This window comes from Nicotiana tabacum, chromosome 20, assembly GCF_000715075.1.
Source record: "Nicotiana tabacum cultivar K326 chromosome 20, ASM71507v2, whole genome shotgun sequence".
NCBI lineage: Eukaryota > Viridiplantae > Streptophyta > Magnoliopsida > Solanales > Solanaceae > Nicotiana > Nicotiana tabacum.
In genome coordinates, this window is record NC_134099.1 from 48832949 (window position 1) to 48854866 (window position 21918).

General features: G+C 38.2%; 1 protein-coding gene across 1 annotated transcript; it reads left to right on the forward strand.

The window, feature by feature from the left end:
• Nucleotides 1-2018: 2018 nt before the first annotated feature.
• LOC107809276 (uncharacterized) lies at nt 2019-21057 on the forward strand. Its single transcript, XM_075240151.1, has 4 exons — nt 2019-2249; nt 2314-2484; nt 19867-20822; nt 20970-21057. The coding sequence occupies exons 1-4, from the start codon at nt 2019-2021 to the stop codon at nt 21055-21057; spliced, it is 1446 nt and encodes a 481-aa protein (XP_075096252.1).
• Nucleotides 21058-21918: the final 861 nt, after the last annotated feature.

Genomic DNA, 21918 nt, shown 5'->3' on the forward strand with positions numbered 1-21918 from the left:
TTTATGGAGACATTGAATGTATGCCTCTCCTGACTATTGTCAATATCTAACCCGGGTGCGAGTATTCTTTCTGGCCGTTGGGACCCTTACCCTGGGTTATATTAAAATAATACCTCGAGCCTTGAAATTTTCGATAGCAATCTCCGAGTGAGGGTTAGATTTAGGCACCTAGAAACTTGATTTTATCTTGATGTAGATAACCTTTAAGGCATTGTTGATAGGTACCAGATGATGGGTTTCCCATATTTAGCTGATATCCTGAGGTCGAACCCTTATGGGTGATGCTCGAAGTGCTTATTTTTCTTTTTGAGAGGAGCCTTCAAGACCGGGTACTATCTCGAATCTTGCAATTGTTCTAAAGGCTTCCTGGAGCCTAATCTTCCTTTTGATGGAGGTCCTCGAGGTCGGGTACAACCTTGGGACTGGAGATGATGCCATTGGCTTCTTTTTGACGGAGATCCTCGAGGTCGGGTACCATCTTCGGACTGGAGATGATGTTGTTGGCTTCTTAAAGCCTGGCATCTTTTTGATGGAGATACTCGTGGTCGGGTATCACCTCGGGACTAGAGATGATACCGTTGTCTTCTTAAAGCTTGGCTTCTTTTGATGGAGATCCTCAAGGTCGGGTACCACCTCGTGATTGGTGACGATATCATTGGCTTTTTAAAGCCTGGCTTCTTTTTTACGGAGATCCTCAAGGTCGGGTACCACCCTAGGACTGGAGATGATGCCCTTGGCTTCTTAAAGCCTGGCTTCTTTTTATGGAGATCCTCGAGGTCAGGTACCACCTCGGGACTAGAGATAGTGCCATTGGCTTCTTAAAGATTGGCTTCTTTTGATGGAGATCCTCGAGGTCGGGTACCGCCTCGGGATTGGCGACGATGTTGTTGGCCTCTTAAGTTGGCGGACCGTTGCCTTTCCTTCGTATATATATAGGGTCTCTTCCGCCTCTTGGGATATCCCACTATTTTAGATAGTTATCCCCATGTTTAGGCATTGATCCCTTCATTACCTCAGCGCTATAGTATTTGTGCAGGTTTCTTCTTTAGTTCTCTAGTCTCACCATAGCCATGACCGCTACCTCGAAGTCTGTCTGGCAGGGAGGGGAGAGTTTCACTCCTGGTGCTCAGGATCAACAAGAGTTTAGCTTGAAGATTATTTCTTCGATAAGAGAGGAGCACCTTTAGTAAGTGAGGAGAGACTGCGGATGGGGGGAGAAGGTGGCGCTACAGGTACATTCCTCGGATGTGGGCATCACAGATCCTGCTGATCGATTCCTGAATGTGTACACGTATCCTTTCACACTGGTCCCCTTTGATAGGGTTGTGCTCGACTTCTATTTAAAGTATCGGGTTACCTTGGTGCAGATACAGCCGTCATTTAAGCGAATAGTGTTGATGATGAGGTTCTTTGCAGAGAAGGCAGGGCTCGAATTTACACTCAGTCATCTCATTAGGCTGTACCGACCCTTTCAGCACCGAGGTCTGCTAACCTTGCGATGCCGGTCAACCACGTCCTTCGTTGTTGACAACAAGGAAGATGGAAATCTTGTGTGGATGAGTCGGTTCATCCGGGTCCGGACTGCTGACATTATCCCTGCGGAACTTATGACATTCCCCGAGGAATTGAACTGTACACGTAAGTGGTACATACCATACCCTCTCAAATTTGTTTATGGTGAAGGCTAGTCTCGTAACCGTGTTTCTTTATTTTCTATAGCAGTTTCATGGGCGTCAGGCAACGTTCCTGATCTGCCTAGTTAGGTTCGGGAGTTGACAACCCACTCGACTCGCGAGAAGCGCAGGTGGCGAGCTTCGTCTTAGGGCAGATGGGAAGCAAAACATCATGGTGTCTGTTTGTACTACCTTTTCCCTCCCCTTCATTCATTTGGAGAGGCATTTTCCCTTTCTGCATATTAATCTTGCCGCCGTTGGTATCAGAGAGTTTTTTGAGGCAAGGCATGCTCCACTGGAGAGGGGGAGGGGTTTCCAGCTTCTGTGCTAAAGAATGACAGAAATATGCGGGATATGCATTCACAGGGCGATGGCACTCAGAGTAACGTGAAACGAGGCCGGGGCTTCGAGACAGAAACACCATCTGAGCCTGCCGCACCCAAAGTTCCTAGTTCTAGAAAGGTGGTTTCTCCGAGAGACCGTGCCTTGACTGGAGTAGATTCTTACAGGGCTGAGGGGACTAGATTAATAGATGTGCACTCGGCCTACGAGGAAGTCTGTCGGCTTCACTTCATGGTGAGTTTTGACATAGGCCTTCTGAACACCGTGTCTCCCTTTCCTTATCGAGTTTCTTTTGCAGGCTTTTGACAGGCTCAGGTCTGAGCTTCTCCATCATGGAGCGAGGCTTCGAAAATCTCTGTATGAGGATAGATCCCTTAGGCTCCTCTATGAGGAAAAGGAAGTCGAGCTGGCATATTTGCAATATGAAGCGTGCCGGAGCTCGAATTACGAGAGCTACTTGATGGAACAGGTAAGTTTCCGTACCGGGAAAGTATGCATTCTACCTTTTAGCTTCTGAGATTAACTCTTCATCTATCCTAGTTGTAGCAAAATATGGAAGCCTTGGAATGTCTTTGGGATGAAGTCGACCGAGTCAAGAACAATTGTGATGAGCTAAGAGCTCGGGCGAAGGTTTAATCTTCATAGGAGAAGGATGCCTTGGCTAAAGTTCCTGCCTTCGAGGCTCAACTCTACTTAGCTCGTGATAATGCTTTAGTTCAAGCGGATATGATCGTGAAGCTCAAATCTGAGCTTTTGAATGTTAGGGATGAGATAGTTGATGCCCGGACCGGAGTAGGGCTGAGCCGAACTAAGGCTGATTAGGAGATGGCGATTTATTTAAAAGACTCTACCGATGCTCAAGCTGAGTTGAGAAGGGTCCTCGATCGTGAATATAGGATCGAAGAATATGCTCGTTGCAAGTCTCAAAGAAAGATTCCCGAGGAGATCCGCGCCAGGGGTTTTGTCCTCTCGGAAGAGTTGGTGTGAGCGAGGGCGGACGAGCGTGATGCTCGGTTACTTCTGTCTGACACTAAGGAGAGTGAAGATGAGGCCGGTAGGTCGTAGCTCCCAAGGGTAGGGCGTAGATTATTCTGTTTTGTATGTAGCATTTTCAGAGCATGTTTGTAGATGGAGAATGTGTTTTTTCGCGCATGTGTATAAAAGAAAACCTTGTGACTTTACTTCTTTTGTACTCCTTTCTGTCTTGAATTTGGCCAGATGAACTGGTCTCAAAGTCGGTAAGAATCCTTAGATTTGTGATATGGCCGTGGGGCTCATTAGGCTGGCCCGGGGGATCTTACGCGCTCGGTCGATGCGACCTTTAGTATAAGTTGGCATTTGAGCTCTTATGCTTTTACTCAACTTTTTGGGTTTGGTCCCTGAGTCGGATTCCGACTCGAACCCATTTTACCTTTAAGCTTTTATGTTTGCGTGGTCTGGTGACAATGGCTCTTACGCCTTTGATCAAAGCGATCTTTTATGTGCATGGCGCTGAGGCTCATTAGGCTAGCGCAATGGCTCTTACGCTTTGCCCTGAGGCATATGTAGTTAACTATTTTTGGTTCAGTCTCTGAGTCGGGTTTCGATTAGAGCTTATTTGACCCTCAAGTTTTGATTTGTGTAGGCTGGCGATAATCTCAGAGTTATCGAGGTTGTTTTGGCTTGGGGGCTGTTACTCGTGAGCTCGGTATTGCCTCATTGAGGGATTACAATTTCGGAGATTCCGACCCTGTGGTCGTACGATTTTTGAGATTTTGGCACCGGTCCTCGAGTGTTCGCGTCACTTTTGGCCTTGGAGATGTTTCATGATTTCATGTTGCCTCATTGAGGGCTTATGAGTTTGGAGTTTCTACCCTGAGCTCATGCGGATTGCGAATCGTTGATGCTAGTCTTCGAGTATTCGGGATGTTTTTTATGGAGGAATCATTTTGGAAAAAATGTTGAGTTTCCTTTGGATTATGAGATGCTTTGACAAAATGTATCCTTTGATTACTTGGTACAAGTACATAAGTCTCCGCCATCGAGGGCCCGGCTATGCGGACATGGTTTATTTGACCGTTTGGTCTGGTACATCATTTTCCTATTGGGGACCTATTTAATGTTTCACGGCTCTTCCGAGTGGATGATTTTTCGAGGGGATGCCCTCCAGTGTTCGGGGTTGATTGCAAAAGAATCCTTGAACACTTGTTGGATCTTCCTTAGGTAGCATATAGGCGTTGCCTTGTTAAAAACCTTGCCAGTAAAATCCTCTACGGGACAAAAACTCGGTCGAAGGAAAAGAGTGCAATGGATGCTTTAAAACCTTATGGTCTTCGAGCTGGGTTAGCGCTTTAACTTCTTTTACTGCTTTGATCGGGCGCCTGCATAAGGGTTAGTGTGAAAAATAGAAAACGAAAAGGAAGACCGACGTACCTTAGTGTGGGATGTGTCAGCGATATTCCGGGGTTCGATATGTCCCTGTCACTTGTAATAAGGACACGGTACGGTCCTCTATTATGTTTAGTCAAGCTTAACCGAAGATGTATTTTGATTACCCTTTGGCTCTTTCAAGAGTGGAGGTATTGGTGTCGGTGCCACATCATGCACCGCGAACATTTCCCTTGCCGCATGTTGTTCCTCGTGGACGGTTTTAATCCCATCCTTTGTTGGGAATTTCATCATTTGGTGGAGGGTGGACGGTACTGCTCTCATACAGTGTATCCACGGTCGTCCGAACAAGGGGTTGTACCTCATATCTCCTTCGACGACATGAAATTTGACATTTTGGGTCGTGCCGGCCACACTGACTGGGAGGGTGATTTCTCCTTTCGTTATTTCACTTACCATGTTGAATCCATTGAGGACTCGAGTGATGGGCACGATTTTGACTAGCAGTCTGAGTTGCTCTATTATCCTCGACCTGATAATGTTGGCCGAGCTACCTGGATCCACGAGTACACATTTTATTTGAAATTTATTCACGAGGAAAGAGATTACCAATGCGTCATTATGAGGTTAAGACAAGGTCTCAGAGTCCTCATCGCTGAATGTGAGGGCATCTTCGGATACGTGGGTTCGCATTTCTTTGGTGATGGATATTTTTGTCCTTCTTATTACGGGTTCCTGGGGAGCATCGACGCCTCGCAAGATCATGTGGATAACATGTTATGGCTCGTTTGTTTCGTTCTTATTGGCCGCCTATCTTTCTCAGAACTGAATTGTGGCTCGGTCGCTTAAGAATTCTCAAAGGTGACCTTTATTGAACAGCCTAGCTACTTCCTCTCGGAGCTGGTGGCAGTCTTCGGTCCTATGGCCATGTGTGTTATGAAATTCACATACTAAGTGGAGATTCCTTTGGGAAGGATCGGCCTGGGCCATCTGGTGTGTCTGATTTTGCTGATGGAGAACACGATATCTGACACATCGACGTTGAAGTTGTATTCTGATAAGCGTGGTTCCCCTGTAGGCCCCGTGTTTCCATTGAATCTAGTTTTGTTAATGAGTCCCCGAGGATTCTGCTCTAGGTTGATCAATCGATTGTTTCAAGGTGGGTTGATCCTCGGGGCGTTCCTCCTGTCTTTGGTGTATGTCTGATATCTTTCTTTATTTGGAATTAGCTCCTTTGTCAGAAGCCTACTCGGGTATACTGAGCCTGAGGGAGCTCCTAGTTGATCATCTTCGACCCTGATCTTTGACTAGTATCGGTTAAGGACGTCCAACCAGGTCATGGTGGGATACTCGATCAAATTCTCTTTCAGCTGCCTTGAAGCCACTAAGCTCCGCTCATTTAGGCCTTAAGTGAAACCCTGCACTGCCTAGTCGTCAAAGACCGGTGGTAGTTCCATTCATTCTGTTTGGAAGCGAGAGACGAACTCTCGCAGCATTTTGTTCTCCCTCTACTTGATCTTGAACATGTCAAATTTCCTCGTTGCTACTTTGATGGCACCGGCATGTGCCTTTATGAAGGAGTCTGCCAGCATGGAAAATGAGTCTATGGAATTGGGAGCTAGGTTGTGATACCACATCATGGCCCCCTTCGAGAGTGTTTCCCTGAACTTCTTCAGTAAGATAGACTCGATCTCATCGTCTTTTATGTCGTTGCCCTTCACTGCGCACGTGTAGGTAGTAACGTGCTCATTGGGGTCTGAGGTCCCATTGTATTTTGGGAGTTCTGACATTCTAATCTTCTTTGGAATAGGTTTCGGAGCCACTTACTCTGGGAACAGCCTTTGCACAAACTTCTTCGAATCCACGCCTTTTAGGACAAGGGGTGCGCCCGGGATTTGGTAGACCCTAGAGTTGTAGGTCTAGAACTTTTTATCGTTGGCTGCTATCATTTTCTCGCCGATTCGATCCTTCTGGTGAGATCCTCTAGCATTTTTACGATGGCACGATCGGCTATCGACCCATTATTGCTCGATCTTTCCGATACCTATTCGGCCGGGGGAGTTGTTCCTGGTGCTACTGTGCTAGGAGTTTTCTAGTGGCTTTGCAGCTGAGCGATAACCAGTTGTTGTGCCTGTAACATTTCAAAAACAACATGGAGGCTAACCTCCCATTCTTCCCTGGTTGGGGTTTTCTGAGCTCCTTGTAGGTCTTCTTAGTGTATGCTTCTGTTGGTGTGTGAGCTTTCATCGACCTGATGTGCGTCGTGCGAACCCGCAACTGCTGGAATCGGTCCTGGTGCGTTCTCCAAGTTTTGTGGTGGAGCACCAACAATCGGAACGGCCACACCATTTTCTCCGTGGTTTTCAAGGTTGTCATTGTCAAATCTATTTACTGAGCCAGACATTTTGACCTAAAATCGAAGATCTTGGACAAGAAAAAGCGTGAAAGATAACCTGCGTTATGCAATGAAACCAGCAGGAAAATAATCACTATTATTTTTAGTCCCACGGTGGGCGCTAAACTGTTTACCGTGAAAATGGTAATAGCAATTAAATTTGTTGATGGGATGCTAAAAATACATGATCTATTTTTATGCTAGTTGTTAAGCAGTTGATGCTAGATATATGAGCTTAGCGACAAAATAGAGTTCAGGGGAAAGCTATAACCAAACCAATAGGCTTGCTATTCGGGGCCTTGAGCTTGTCGATTGGAGGCCTCGAGGTCGATTCTAGAGCTCGGTCTTGAGCTATTGTGGGCAGTCGGGGTAGGGCTAATAGTTATGAGATAAATAAGGGAGGCTCTTTATGGCCAATGATAAGCAATAAACGAAGAACAAGTATGAAGATAGTGAATAAGAGCAACAATATCGACAGAGTGCGTTAGAGAAAAAAAAGAGTTCTTATATATTTTGTGTGGAATAATTGGAGCAACAGTTGGTTAGAAAATTGCAAGGAACTCCTTTATATAGAAGGGGAATCCCTACAGGGTACAAAATATATTAATTGTAAAGATATGGAGATGGGACAGCTAGACATGACAACCTAATTCGGGTTAGGAGTAGGCCGGCTAGGCATTGTCAGACTTAGTCGTGTGTCTTGGGAACTCCCCATTTTTACCCTAGCCACGATCAATATTTCCTCTAAGTCAGGCGTCGACGAGCCTCGAGGAAGGAAACTCGACCCCAGCTTTGCAGCCTCGAGGCTTCGAGTTGATCTTCTGAAATGCCTTAATAACAAGAAATTGGACCCTCTTCGCTGAACGTAAGAGCATCCTTTGGTGTGTAACTCTGAGTTCTCCTTTTCCCTAGTTATGGATATCTTTGTCCACTTGAAAACGGGTTCCTGTGGAGCGTCGGCCCCTCCAACGATCATGTAGATGACGTGATATGGTTCTTCTGGTACATTTTTCCTATTTGCATCTCTTTCTCGGAAATGGTTCTTAGCTGGTTACTGAGAAACTCAAGAAGATGCCCTTTGTTGAACAAACAGGATACCTCCTCCCTAAGCTGTCTGCAATCCTCGGTCCTATGATCGTGAGTGCCGTGACACTTACACATCAAGTTGGGATTCCTCTGTGAAGGGTCCGATAATACAGGTTTTGGCCACCTGGCATCTTGGATTTTCCCTATGGCTGATACAATGCCCGAGACATCAATATTGAAGTTATATTTTGATAATTACCAGCCCAGTAAGCCTATCGAACCCAGCTTTACCCATGAGTAACCGGGAATTTTGAACTTAAGGACATGGTTCAGCACGGCGATGCCTATGAGGTTTATATTTGTAATGATGGGGTGGTACGGATGCATGTCCGTATTTATGTGCCCAATGTGGACGGGCTACATCAGTTGATTCTTGAGGAGGCCCAAAGTTCGTGTTATTCCATTCATCCGGGCGCCGCAAAGATGTATCAGGACTTGAGGCAGCACTATTAGTGGTGGAGGATGAAGAATGATAAAGTGGAGTTTATAGCTTGGTGCTTGAATTATTAGCATGTGAAGTACGAGTATTAGTGACCGGGCGGTCTGTTTCAGGGGCTTGAGATTCCTGAGTGGAAATGGGAGCGTATCACCATGGACTTTGTAGTTGTGCTTCCGCGGACTTTGATGAAATTTGATGCTATTTGGGTGATTGTTTTTAGGCTGACTAAGTCCACACATATCATTCTGTTTACCTTGAAAATGGTAACTATAATTATATTTGATTTTGTGGTTCTAAAAATATGTGATTTATCTTAACACTAGTTGTTAGGCAATAGATTCTAAGTATGAGTAAAGAGAATTAGAAATGCAAGCCAATAGGGTCACGAGGCTGGGCCTCGAGCTAGCTGGAGCAGGGCCTTGAGGTCTAGACAAGATTAATAGCTATGAACGATTAAACAAGAATAAATGATAATGAGGGCCTTAAAGATAGTATTTTATGGCTAATAATGAACAATAAATGAAGAACAATAAATGAACAATGAATGAGCAATAGATGAACAATGAAAGAATAAGCAATAAATGTGAAGAACAATAGTGTTAGCAAAGAGCAGAAAATGTTGTATTGTATTAAATGTGTTTTGTAAAATCCGAATCCCTTATATGATGACAAGGGTCCCCTTTATATATGAGGGGTGAATCCCAACACGGTACATGTCTTATAAAATATGAATATATGCTACTAGTACAGCTGTGTAACGGCTTAGTATGGATTTGTACTATTCTTGCAAACCTGGCCAGTTCTAACCACATGTACTTGGGAATTTTCCCGCCTTTCCATGACGATCATCAATTGTACTGCTCCGAGGTCGACCATGGTGAGCCTTCGATGTGCTCCCTCAAGGGTCTCACCTTACGCTCTGCTTCGGGCTTCTTTGAGGTTAGGTGTGGAGGGCAAAATTGCCCCAAAGTTGAACTCCCCAATTTTGGAGGCATAACCATTCTAATTGGGACTACCTATTATTCAGAGCGGTTGGTTAAGATCTATATCTTCAAGATTGTTCGCCTTCATGGTGTGCCGGTGTCCACTATTTTAGATCGGGGCACACAGTTCACATCGCAGTTTTGGAGAGCAATGTAGCGAGAGTTAGGCACACGGGTTGAGTTGAGTACAGTATTCCACCCTCGGACGAAAGGACAATCTGAGTGCATTATTCATATATTTGAGGACATGTTACATGCTAGTGTCATGGATTTTTAGGGTTCTTGGGATCGATTTCTACCACTTGTAGAGTTTGTCTACAACAATAACTACAAATCGAGTATTTAGATGGCTCCGTATGAGGCCTTGTGTGGGAGGCGGTGTCGGTCTCCGGTTGGTTGGTTTGAGCCGGGTGAGGCTAGGCTAATGGGTACTGACTTGGTTTTGGACACTTTGGAAAAAGTTAAGTTGATTCAGGATCTACTTCACACAGCACAGTCCAGACAGAAGAGTTACGTCGATCGGAAAGTTTGTGATGTTGCTTTCATAGTGGGAGAGAAGGTAGCTTAGAGCTTCACCCATGAAGGGTTTTATGAGGTACGGGAAGAAGGGAAAGTTGAGCCCTGGGTATATTGGCCCTTTTGAGGTGCTTGAGAGGATTGGAGAGGTGGCTTACAAGCTTGTATTTCCACCTAGTCTATCGAGTGTTCATCAGTGTTTCATGTTTCCATGCTTCCGAAGTATTTCAATGATCTATCTCATGTTTTGGACTTCAGCACGGTACGATTAGATGGGGATTTAACTTATGATGTAGAGCTGGTGGCCATTTTAGATCGGTAGGTTCGAAAGTTGAGGTCAAATAATATAGCTTTAGTGAAAGTACAGTGAACGGGTTAGCCAGTCGAGGAGGCTACTTGGGAGATCGAGCGGGAGACGCAGAGAAGATATCCACACCTATTTGAGACCCCATGTATGATTCTAGACCCATTCAAAGACGAACATTTGTTTCAGAGGGGGAAAATATAATGCCACGGCCAGTCGTTTTGAGTATTCCAGCCCTTTTCCCTCATTTATTGCTTATTCTATATTTGTTTGTTTTTATTGCCGGGGTGGTGTGTTTTGTTCTGGTGATGTTTCAGAATGAATTGGGACACTTAGTTTCAAGGTTTGAAGCCAATTTTTAAAGAGTTGACCGAATGTTGAATTATGTGTAATTGACTCCGGAATAGAGTTTTGATGGTTTTGATAGCTCCATATAGTGATTTTGGACTTATGAGTGTGTCTGGATATTGATTTGGACATCCGTAGATGATTTTCATTTGAATTGGAAAAAGATGGAAATTTTGAAGTTTGGAGAGTTGAGATGTTTGATCGAGAGCTGACTTTTGTCATTACCGGGCTCAGATTTTAGTTCCAGAAGTTGGAATATGTCATTGGGTCATTTATGATTTGTGTGCAAGATTTGAGCTCAATCGGAGTTGTTTTGGCATGTTTCGACAATGATTGTAGAAGTTGGAAATCCATTAGTTTCATTAGGCTTGAATTGGGGTGCGATTCGTGTTTTTGATGTAAATGTATTTGATTTCCTTAATCCTGATCACATGAGAAGGTTCGCGATCATGAAGGCTTGTTTGGGAGACTGGTGAAAATGGTCTACACGTTCGCAAGAGTTGGTCTGTGATTGCGAAGCATTGGTTAGTGGTACTATGCGAACGGGTGAGTGGTACCGCGTTCGCGAAGAAGGAAGGGGGAGGCTTGGAAGCCCACGCATTTGTTTTACGCGATCGCGAGAGGGAGTCCGCAATCGCGTAGCTTCAATTCTATGTGCATCGCATTTGTAGCTGGAGTTATGCGTTCACGAAGGTCATTTATGAGGCAACATTCTTTTGTTCTTCGCGGTCACGAGGGACTTTCCATGATTTTGACGAGGAACCTCTATGTAGGAGAGATTAAATTTCAAAATCGAGTGTTTGGGCCTGTTTCTCATATTTTGAACTAGAGACCTCAGTTATTGGTGATTCTTTGAGGGAATTTCAAGGAGTTTATTGGGGTAAGTGATTCTAACTCAGATTTGGTTAATATACAAGAATCTAACATTGTTTTTACCATTTAATTAGTGTTTTGGGTTGAAAAATTTTGGGAAAATTGTAGAAACTTCATAAACTATGTTTTGAGGATTTGAAAGGCGATTTGAGGTAAGAATTGGATGCTTTTAGTATGGTTGGAGTCGTTATTGAATGGGTGTTTGGATAATTTATGTTTTGTCGGAATCCAAGACGTGGGCCCGAGGTTGACTTTTGTTGTTGACTTTTTGACTTTGGTTAAATATCTTAGCTTTATAATTTGGAACCAATTCCTATAGCTTTTATTAATAGTATTACATTATTTTTGGCTAGATTCGATCCTTCCAGAGATTGATATGCTTGGGAAGGGCTTGCTAGCGGAGTGATTTGATTTTCTTAAGGTAAGTATCTTGTCTAAACTCGGTTGAGGCACTAGTTGCCAGAATTATTATGATAGCTACATGTTATTGGGTGCGCACATGCGTGGGGTTAAACCTATGTGCAGACACCGGGGCTATTTATTCATGTTTAGGTTGTGTTCATGCTCTTATAAGCATATAATTTGACTGTTAAAACTTAAGTTATGATGGCTCGAATATTTGTGACATTGTTGTTAACTATTTAATCCATATTTGAGGCTACATAGGGGCTTAATTCCTGAATGAACTGATAAATGTTATTCTTTGATGAAATTGCCGGTTTTAGATATGATAGTACACTTTCATATGCCTATACTTTAGCATATCGTATATACCAGTCCAGGAGCATGAGATTTATTATTCACTCGTTTCATATATGTATACTTGTTTATTTGCTCCTATATGATATAATCGAACTAGTGCCTGTGACCACACCGGGAGAATTGTGTTGTTGTGCATGTGACCATGCCGGGCGAATTGTGTTTGTTGGCACATGAGTGGTCCGTGCAGATCCAGATATTGATATTATCAGCACGTGTGTTATCCGTACAACACGTGAGTTGTCTGTGTGTGTTCTATTATTAGAACGTGAGGTGTTCTTGCAGTGGGTGGATTACGTATCTATCTCCCTAGGGTCACCCTCACATGTTTCTGTCTTGATAGTGTACACATGGTTATTGAAAAACTGATTAGTGGTTTGGTATGGATATGGTAAGGTTGAGTAAATCTGTCCAGTAATTTGTTTGTATTTTGCTTTTGATATTTACTTGCAATTTCCTTGATCATTTTTCTAATTTACCTACACATCATCTCTATATGCCAAGATATTGACTGAGAAGGGTATTTGAGAAAAAGTACACATAAACACACGGATTTTTTTCTTACTGAACTTTATGATTTATTAAATTATTGTTCGGTACCGATTTAAAAGATGAAACTACACAAGTGATATCTAGCATCATTTGACAATTTGGTGTTTCTCTTACCTCGTCGTGTTTATTTATGATATTTGTTGAGTACATTGGGTTGGTTATATTCATACTACACTCATCACTTAATTGTGCAGATCCAGGTGTGGGGACGAATTATCAACAGTAGGCTTGCTTTTTAGACTATCTGCTAGAGGAGAGGTGGAGTTGCATCCTTGAGTGTAGGTTGACTTGACTTTTTTTTTCATACTGTTGTTACAATTTAGACAGTGTATTTATTGTTCTGTTTCAGACTTATATTCCATTGTAGAAGCTCATGACTCCATACTTGCCAGTTTTTGGGAATTTACTTTGTATTAGCACTTGTATTATATTGAGACCTCAAACTTATGCTATTTATACAAATATCGTTATTTTATTGCCTTCGTTATCATGTTGCGGCTTTCCTAGCCAGGTGTTAGGCGTCATCACAACGGGTAGGGAAATTGGGTCATGACAGACCTACTTAGTTCATTTTTGTTGTTGAATTAGCTGCTTAAATTGTAATTACGTATTCAGTCATTTGCATATCATATCTCAGTCTCTGTCATCATTTATTATCACATCATGTTATCACTTTTTTGGGCTGAGTGGTATGAGATTTGTGAGCCCGTGAGACTGGAGAGTTTGATGACTAAGTTGGGACCTGAGAGGCGCATTGTGAGTGACATTTATGAGATCGGATCGCACACTGCAATAGGCATTATTGGTCATTTATGAGATCGGATTGTACACCACAACAGACATTATTGGTCATTTACGGGATCGGGTTGCACACCGTAACATGCCTTATTGGTCATTTATGGGATCGGGTTGCACGCCGAAGCAAGCTTTATTGACTTATTATGGGATCAGGTTGCACGCCATAACAGATCATATTGGTTGTATATTAGCACTTGGGCAGGATCCGCACCGCTAGAGTCTGACATACCAATAGTGAGCACAAGCACCGTACAGTGCTGAGTGATTGTGTGTGATGAGTGGGGGTTAAGACAGCCAGATTGAGTACTGTGAACAATGAGTACTTGGGAGTATCATTGTGATGCATTACATTTTACATGCATATTTGACATGTAGTCATAAACATGTAACATTCCTCATGCTAGTTATACTTGGAATATTTTATCAGTGTTGAGCTTAAATTGTTGAACTCGAAAGTATGTCAACATTACTGTAATGTGTACAAACTGAATATGGAATTTCTCTAAGTTATTACTTTCATTTCCCTATTATATCTCTACAAGCATTATCTGGATTTGGACAGTAACTTTTTGATCTTGTCACTACTTTCAGTCCAAGGTTAGTATTATTAATTATTGAGTACATTGAGTCGGTTGTACTTATACTACACTCTGCAATCTGTGCAGATCTAGGTACATTCAAACACGATGGTTGCTAGATTTGGTGCAGTATCTTCTCGGAGACTTTTAAGGTAGCTGCTATGACGGTCGCAGACATCGACTCTCCTTCCTTTGAGTTTATTCAGAATTGTTCTGTTTTTCAGGTAGTTGTATTATATATTTAGACTGTGTTGACACCTAGTAACTCATGTACTCGGTAACACCAGGATTTTGGGATTTGTTCTCATGGAGTTTCAGTAGTTGTTTTATGAGATTTTTACTATGGAACTTATCATATCATGTTTTTAATTGAAAATGCGTAGTTATTTTGTGATTGTAGGCTTGCATAGCAATTTGATGCACCATCATGACATGTTGGGATTTGGGTCATGAGATCAAATCGGCCTTCAAACCATCAACTTATGTTTTAGAAAGTTTTTACTAAAATCACCAATTTCTCCAATTCAAATTATTAATCAAACACTAAATCGAGGTTGGAATCATGAATATTATTAAATCTGAGTTAAAAATACTTACCCCAGTTCAAATAGTAAAAATTCCCTCCTAAATTGACCAAACCAAGCTCCAAAACCTTGTGAGAAAAAGTAACCAAATTTTGAAACAAGAAAAAACATACAACAGCTTTCCCAGCTCGAATCAGGTCTTAGATAATCGCAAAACTCATGTTTGATAATCTCAACATTATTTTTGTGAGATTACACTCAAGATAGCCTCTTGAATTACCCAATTTGGGCTTAAAATGAGGGAGATATGATATTTTGATGTTTTAAAAGAAATCTGAAAATTACAGGGATATAAATGGCATTTTTCTAATTACTTACACCAAGAAAAAATCAACAATAAGAAAAGCTTCGTATTAGCACCCAAAACTCATTTTGAACCTGACGGACACAAACCATATACTCATTTTAACCGTAAAGCACGCTACGAACCTGCTCGCTCACTCAAAACACTAAAAAGATGTCATCTTGACCCGGTATTCACCATGGTCAATCTTTAAATCCTTAACTTAACTAGTTTCTCAACCAATGATCTAGAACACACCGAGCCTCTCTGGACCCCATCCAGTCATACCAATAAGTATAAATACATCATCCAAATTCATCTAAGGCCTCAAAACACCCACATAAACACCACAACAAAGAATCGAGGCTCAAACTGAATATATATTATTTTTTTGAGTTGTTAAATCTTCATTCTTTCAAAAGAGTGTCTGAATCACACTCTAACACTTTGAATTACTTTTAAACATTGCAAACAAGTTAAATTCAACTGTATAGACCTATCCAAAGTTTCAGAACACCAATTGGAGTCTAGTAACATCAAAGTTAAGTCTTGGTCAAACTTATGAACTCTTAAGTTCTTCAAATTGCCAACATTCAACGATTAGTGTCGAATTATTCTAGGAAGCCCCAAAACCAAATTCTAACATACATACAAGTCCAGAATCATCATACGAACATATCAGAACAATGAAAACCTAATTCTGAGTTTGTTAACCTAAAAGTCAAACATTGGTCAACTCTTCCAACGTAAAAAAAAAAGATGTTAAATAAGAAATAGGCACCAAGACAGATAACTGAACAATATAATTTTTTAGATCTAGATTGTGTAGCAGATATAAATAAAACAATACAATTATGGATAGGATATATCTCAGAACAACTAATAGATAATAAAATAGCAATAGCGGAACACCGGGATATATAGAAAGAACATTAATAGGAACTGTAAAATTATGGTTACAAAATTTATCAAGTGAAAGCTTAGACACATTAAGAAGTAATAAAAAACTTGACGGTACAACTACAACAACAGTTACAGATATATTAAATAAATATGAAATAGCAATAAGAAATGAATTTAGTAGTATGACAACAAAAGTAGAGGAACAAAATAAAGAAAAAATTACAAATAGGAATTTAATGACAAAATTAGCAATATGTAATATATGTTATATAGATGAATATACTTGTGCATTTAGAGACTATTATTATAAAGGAACATATAGTCCGGATGAAAGTAAAGAGATAAGAAAATTATATTTTACAAAATTACCAGAACCATTTAGCTCAAAAATAATAAAAAATTGGAACGAAGCAGGACTAGCAGATACATTAGGAGCAAGGATAAAATTTCTACAAAACTGGTTCATAGAATTATGTGAAAATATAAAGAAAACATGAAAATGGATAAAATATTAGTAAAAAATTTGGCATGTTGCAAAAGTAGAATAGCACCCCAATTTGGCTGCACAGATAAATATTACAAAAAAGAAGGAAAGAGAAAGAAATTTAAATCAAAATATTCAAAATATAAATATAGGAAACCAAGAGGAAGATATTATGTAAAAAAATATAAACATAAAAAACCATATAGGAAAAAGAAAAAACTAACAGAATGTACTTGCTATAATTGTGGAAAGCTAGGACACTTAGCCAAAGATTGTAGATTACCAAAAAACCCAAAGAAGAAACAAATTACCGAAATACTAATAGATAATGATAAATATACACAAATAGAATATGTAGATTATGAATTAAGCAGTGAAGACAGCATATATGAGATATCAGAAAACGAGTTTTCTGAAAATGAAAAGGAAATAAATAAGGATATAGAGGAATCAGATGAAGAAAATTATGACTGAAAAGATATACAAATTATACAACAAGAAGAATACCAAGATGAACAATCTTCAGAACAAAAAATAATATTTGACGCTAATATATTTGAACAAATAAAAGGAAAAGAACTGGATCTAAGCATAGATAAAATATTAGAGGTAAAGAATTGGTTTAAAAGACAAAAAGAAGAATACTATGTAGTAAGCCAAAGAGAACATATAATAGACTGTAAATACACTAAAGGTAAAGCAAGAATACCAATTTTGAATAAGAAACTACTAAATAAAGAAATACAAGATATAAAAGCAAAAAATTCAATAAAATACGTACATCTAGGAGGGACAGAGATACTAATAAAAGCATGTTTTAGAGAAGGAATAGATACCCCTATAGAAATATACTTGGCAGACGATAGAATTGTACAACCTATAGAAAAGAGTATAATAAGTGCAGTAAGAGGTAACTTAATATACCAAAAATTTAAATTCATAATAAGTACCAATTATTCAGTAGCAATAGATGATAAAAATATAGATAAATCGTTAGTACTATACTGGAAAATGTCTGGAATAGAACTAGCACCAGGAAGTAAAATATTTACAGCAAGATGTAAAAATCTATATGTTTTAACAACAAAACATAAGATAACAGCTAAAAATAAAATAAATAAAGTAAAAATAGAAAATCCATTCGAAAGAATAGTATCAGTTATAGACAACAATGATTATAGTTATAAGGAAATGGATATAGAAGAAGATTTAGAAATAGTAAAAGAAAGATTAAGCACGTCAAAACGAACAGGTAATGAAATACCAGAAACATCATCAAGAACAAGTACATCAAGAAGTACATCAAGAAGAGTAGATTATATAACTCCACAAAAATTAATAGAACAAAAAATAGAAGAAATAAACCCACACCATTATTATATAACATGAATAATGGACCAAAGAAAATATTTAATATTAATAAATACAGGGCAGGAAGAGAATTATGTTATAAGAGAATTAATACCAGAACAAGAGATAGTAACAATAGAACAGCAAAATTCAGAACTACCAAAAGCGTTAAGAAAAAACGAAGAAACAACTGAAAAAGAATTAATTATTGGAGGAATACCAATATTAATAAATTTTAAAATATATCAAGGCGATAAAAACATTACACTGGGAATAAAATGGTTAGAAAAAGTCAAACCATATAAATTAGAAGATAGACAATTAACAATAAGTTATGAAAATAAGAAAATAATAATAAAAAGAACTTTGATATAATGCCAAAGATATACATACTTGCCAAGATAATAGTAGAAGGATATTATAATAGATATTATACACCTATGATGGATACAGGAGCAGAAGCTAACATGTGTAGACATAATTGTTTACCAGAAAGTAAATGGGAAAAGCTAAAAAACCCTCATAGTAGTAACAGGATTCAATAATGAGGGAAGTATGATAACATATAAAGCAAGAAATATAAAAATATAAATATGGGATAAAATATTAACCATAGAAGAAATATATAGTTATGAATTCACAAATAAAGATATATTATTAGGAATGTCATTTTTAGATAAATTATACCCACATATTATAACAAAAACACATTGGTGGTTTACTACCCTGTATAAGCAAAAATTAGGAGCAAAAAGAGTAACTAATAAAGTAAGAAAAACAACACCCTGGATTAAGGGAAATGAAAAAATTACCCAAAAATTAGAAAATGTAATACAAAGTAACCATAATATAGAAATAATCATTTTCTCAATAAATAAAATAAAACTACTACAAGATAAGTTAGAATTACTATATAATGATAATCCACTCCAAGGATGGGAAAAACATAAAACAAAAATAAAGATTGAACTAGTAGATGAAAATAGCATAATAACACAAAAACCTTTAAAATACAATTTTAATGATTTAACAGAATTTAAAATGCATATAAAGGAATTATTAGACAATAAGTACATACAAGAAAGTAATAGTAAACATACTAGCCCGGCATTTATAGTAAATAAGCATAGTGAACAAAAACGAGGGAAAAGTCGTATGGTTATAGATTATAGAAATTTAAATGCAAAAACAAAAACATATAATTATCTGATACCAAATAAAATACTAAAAATCAGACAAATACAAGGATATAACTAATTCAGTAAATTTGACTGTAAATCAGGATTTTACCATTTAAAACTAGAAGATGAATCTAAAAAGTTAACAGCATTCACAGTACCACAAGGATTTTATGAATGGAATGTATTACCGTTTGGATATAAAAATGTACCGGGTAGGTATCAACATTTTATGGATAATTACTTTAACCAATTAGAAAATTATATAATATATATATATGATATACTGTTATATTCTAGAACAGAGAACGAACATATAAAACTACTAGAAAAATTCATACACATTATAGAAATATCAGGAATAAGTTTAAGTAAAAAGAAAGCAGAAGTAATGAAAAATAAAATAGAATTTTTAGGTATACAAATAGATAAAAAAGGAATAAAAATGCAAACCCATATAGTACAAAAAATAATTAACTTAAATGAAACACTTGATACAAAAAAGAAATTACAATCATTTTTAGGATTGGTTAACTAAGTAAGAGAATATATTCCTAAATTAGCAGAAAACTTAAAACCATTACAGAAAAAATTAAAAAAGGATATAGAATATCATTTTGACGAAAAGGATAAAATACATATACAGAAGATAAAAAATATGTGTAAAAATTACCAAAACTATATTTCCCAGATGAAAAGAAACAATTCACATATATTGTAGAAACTGATTCTAGTAATCATAGCTATGGAGGAGTTCTAAAATATAAATATGATAATGAAAAAATTGAACACCATTGTAGATATTATTCAGGATCATACACGGAACCACAAATTAAATGGGAGATAAATAGGAAAGAACTATTTGGATTATATAAATGTTTGTTAGCATTTGAACCATATATTGTTTATAACAAGTTATTGTAAGAACAGATAATGCGCAAGTAAAATGGTGGATAACACGGAAAGTAAAAGATTCAGTAACTACAAAGGAAATAAGAAGACTTGTATTGAATATACAAAATTTTACATTTACAATTGAAGTAATATGAACTGACAAGAATGTTATTGCAGACTACTTATCAAGACAAAAGTACTCAAACTGATGAGAACCAAGAATCGAAAGATATATTTGCAATCCTTACTACCCTATCATTACAGATGGATAGTATGGGCAATAGATTACAACAGCTAGAAAGTCAGCAGCATGACTATAAAAATGCGGAGCTAAGTCGATCGGAAGACTCTAAACTTCCAGAGATAGAAGGAGACGTTGGGAAACTCCATAAAACCCATGACAAAGTTTGTTTTCCTGTAGCTGCAGGCACAAGCAAACAGGTGCATAAGAAGCTACATACCAATGTAAATCTAAACAACGTATTTGATAAGCCATTTACATCAAAAAAGCCAAAAGAAGCAATAGTTATAACCCCACAAACTACAACCTATGCTAATAGCTTACACCACAACAAAAAGATATACAACCATATTACTCAAACATATATTGAGAATATATACAAAATTCAAACATTTCTGAACCTAAACCCCAGATCAACTACTACTACAGATCCAACACAGGATTATGTAACCCAAAAACTACAGGGATATAATAGGCTAATAGCACAACCAAAAACAAAAGCTAACCTAGTAAAGACATGTTACAACTATAGACTACTCAGCATTGTATATACCCATGACGGAGAAGAAATAATTGGAATACCAGAGCTATACAAAGCATTTGTCACCTTCAAAAGAATTACAAAAGGCAACCTATTCTTCATCAAATTCTATACAGCACCAGCTGAAATACTATATGATGAAATAAAACCCATTATACAAGTGATAAAGATAGGACTAACACGGGATATGATAATACCAGAAGAAATAGAGCAACAATCGGAGATACAGAAAATGGAGATACCAAGTTTCTATGCCAACAAAAGAATAATTGGTATAGCAACTATTATTCAAGAATTAGCTAACAATTATCTACAAGGAAATGCTATCTGGAGCTATTATTCCAGAGACCAGTTAATGATATATGCCAACTCAAAAGAACTACGACAAGGAGATATAGATGAAGTCCAGAAATGGATTTTATCATTATTAAAGCCAGAAATGCAACCAACTACCAGAGCATTGAAAAAAGAATTTATTTCTAATGACTTATTGACAAGATACTGCAAACTAGTAGGACACAAATATCCAGATCACATATGCTCGAATTCAATGGAGAAGATAACCATGTACCAGAAGTCCAACTAGAATAGAGATATCAGCAAGAAGACAAAAGAAGAAGACAGCTACTGGAAACAAATAATGTAAAGGGTATAGTCATGTAAAAAAGTCGTAAAGTAAATAGTACGAGTCATAATCATGAACAGTAAAGGTCGTTCATGAATAGTAAAAGTCATGTAAAAAAGTCGTAAAGTAAATAGTACGAGTCATAATCATGAACAGTAAAGGTCGTTCATAAATAGTAAAGGTCATTTGTAAACAGTAGGAGTCGTTTAAATTTCCTATATATATTTTGTAAATCAGAAGAGGACGGACATCCTCATCCTCACCTTCTCTCTCTTATCTTCTCTCAATAAAATATCTGATTATATACAAACTTCTGAAAGCTATGGAGCATTCAAACGAGTTACAAAACCAGGTAAGTTTATTCATAATCATGTTTAACTAAACTCTTATATTCCTTATAATCTCTTAAATATCATAATTGTTTATCATGTTATAGTACTGTTTTAAAGAACATCTTGAGAAAGTTTGCCTGTCTAATAATGCTGAGAGTAGTTAAGCCCAGACTATGCCATCATAAAGTGGAAACCAATAGGCAAGGAAGCCGTTTAGGGGAGTACACAAAGTTGAGGCGATGTTAGGGTAAATGATTGAAGCATGAAAAATATGGTAGTGACCAGAAAAGATTGTTCAGTATAACTTATTAAAATATGATAAACTCTATGATAAACAAAGAGGTTAGAGGGAATATGTTTAGTAAACACATGATAAGGATAAATAGTAAATCTGAATGAACAACCACACGTATTTATTAGAAGAAAATATTGACTACAAAATACTTATATTATATATCTTTAACAGACTTAATAACGATGTTAAAAGAAA

What these genes read in the sequence shown, in the direction of transcription:
- LOC107809276 (XM_075240151.1), top strand. Translation starts at nt 2,019, where the DNA reads ATGCGGGATATGCATTCACAGGGCGATGGCACTCAGAGTAACGTGAAA. An exon ending in AGAGCTACTTGATGGAACAG is followed by an intron (nt 2,485 to 19,866) that starts GTAAGTTTCCGT and finishes ATGTTATTGCAG; the next exon opens with ACTACTTATCAAGACAAAAG. An exon ending in AGCTATTATTCCAGAGACCA is followed by an intron (nt 20,823 to 20,969) that starts GTTAATGATATA and finishes CTTATTGACAAG; the next exon opens with ATACTGCAAACTAGTAGGAC.